General features: G+C 32.5%; 1 protein-coding gene across 1 annotated transcript; it reads left to right on the top strand.

Annotated features, from left to right (window-relative positions):
• Window positions 1–254: 254 nt before the first annotated feature.
• On the top strand, window positions 255–1,034 carry LOC108381412 (uncharacterized; the record flags this gene model as incomplete). Its single annotated transcript, XM_017637830.1, has 1 exon — window positions 255–1,034. A coding segment is annotated over one exon (222 nt), but the record flags the coding sequence as incomplete, so codon positions are not given.
• Window positions 1,035–1,527: the final 493 nt, after the last annotated feature.

Below are 1,527 nucleotides of genomic sequence, written 5' to 3'. Positions count from 1 at the left end.
AAACTGAGTGAAAAATATAGCCACATAACCAGATAACCTGATAACCAGGCAAGCGTGAACAACCCAAATGTGTATTACTTAAATGGGGAAAAATAGCTGTTCAGAAAATTTAGCCGGTGAGAGGGTCGATTTTTCGTCTTTTTTTTACCAACCACTAATAAAAACTTCAATCAAATCGTTTTTAATTAATTGTTTTTTTTTTTTAATCCATACAATTTTATTCTACATTTCTTTACATTTTGCCTATTTTTTTCTTTACAGTTTACGGTAAGCGTGTCATTTCGCGCTCTTGCTTCTACGAGGACTACGACGATTCCTCCGATCGCTGCGGCCACGAAACGACCTCGTCCTACATCAAAACGGTCTTCTGTCAGACGTGTAGCACAGATGGATGTAATGGCGCCAGCGCCTTCTCGCCCTACGTCGCGCTAGTGCTGCTACCACTTGTAACGGTACTGATGAAGCGGTTCAAATGAATAGCAATGCGGTGGCAACCTAGTTGAGGCTATTGAGGGCATATTCGAAATTCCGACGTAGCAATACTTTTATTTCTTAAATTAAAAAAAAAAAAAACTCAAAATTTATTTTGTACGCATTATGTTTTAAGTTTAAGCTTAAAAAAAAAAATCATTTCATCTTAAATGAATGAAATTATGAGCGAGTAATTTGACGCTTGTAAAAATTCTCAAATAGTAGTTGAATTGTTTCGATCTAAGCTCGTAGAATAAAATGGCTGGTTGTTTATAATTTTAATAATATACACAAAAAAAAACATCGATTTTTAAGTTGTATTTAACGAAATTCGCACAAAAGTAACCAAATCGTAGTACTAACTTTCAGCCGTGCGCGACTTTTGCAGAAATATTTGTCACAATTAAAAAAAAATTTCTTGAAGGCAGCTGCTCCGACATCACACGTTTACATGAGCAATTATCAGATAAAGGTTTCCAATGCAGTGAATATTTTATTCTAAACAATCATACATACATCTAATATTAAAAGTATGATTTTGAAACCACGACACCATTTAAAATTCTCTAAAACAACAACATTTGTAATAAAACGAAACCCAAACAAAAGACTAAGTTAACTCTTTTCAGACGAAAAAAAAAAACTCCCAAGAATTGTTTACTAATCTGATCTAAAAGCGAACTCTTTGCTTCGGGAGTTTGGTAAATAATACCTAAAGTATATCTAATTAAAACAATCGTACTAATAAATTTATTATTTACATGATTGTACAATTGTATCTATATAAGAATGTCAGATGTCTAAATAAAGTGAATGATTACCAAAAAAAAAATTGCGATTCCTTACTGATTTACTTTAGCAGAGCGATTTAAGTGCAGCGAAATATATCACTGAAACACTACATTAGACGATTAAAAGATTGATTTTCCGAAAATAAATCCACCCAAAAAGTTGAAGTTGAGTTCAATTAATCAAATTATCCAGAAGTCGAATTTACTCATTACCACTTTTAACTAACGGGTGATTTTTTTGAGGTTAGGATTTTCATGCATTAGT

This window comes from Rhagoletis zephyria, unplaced genomic scaffold, assembly GCF_001687245.7.
Source record: "Rhagoletis zephyria isolate East Lansing unplaced genomic scaffold, Rhagoletis_zephyria_1.1 Rzeph_scaffold_22464, whole genome shotgun sequence".
NCBI classification, from domain to species: domain Eukaryota; kingdom Metazoa; phylum Arthropoda; class Insecta; order Diptera; family Tephritidae; genus Rhagoletis; species Rhagoletis zephyria.
The sequence above is the reverse complement of the archived record's forward strand: the minus strand, read 5'-3'. Positions and strand labels throughout refer to the sequence as shown.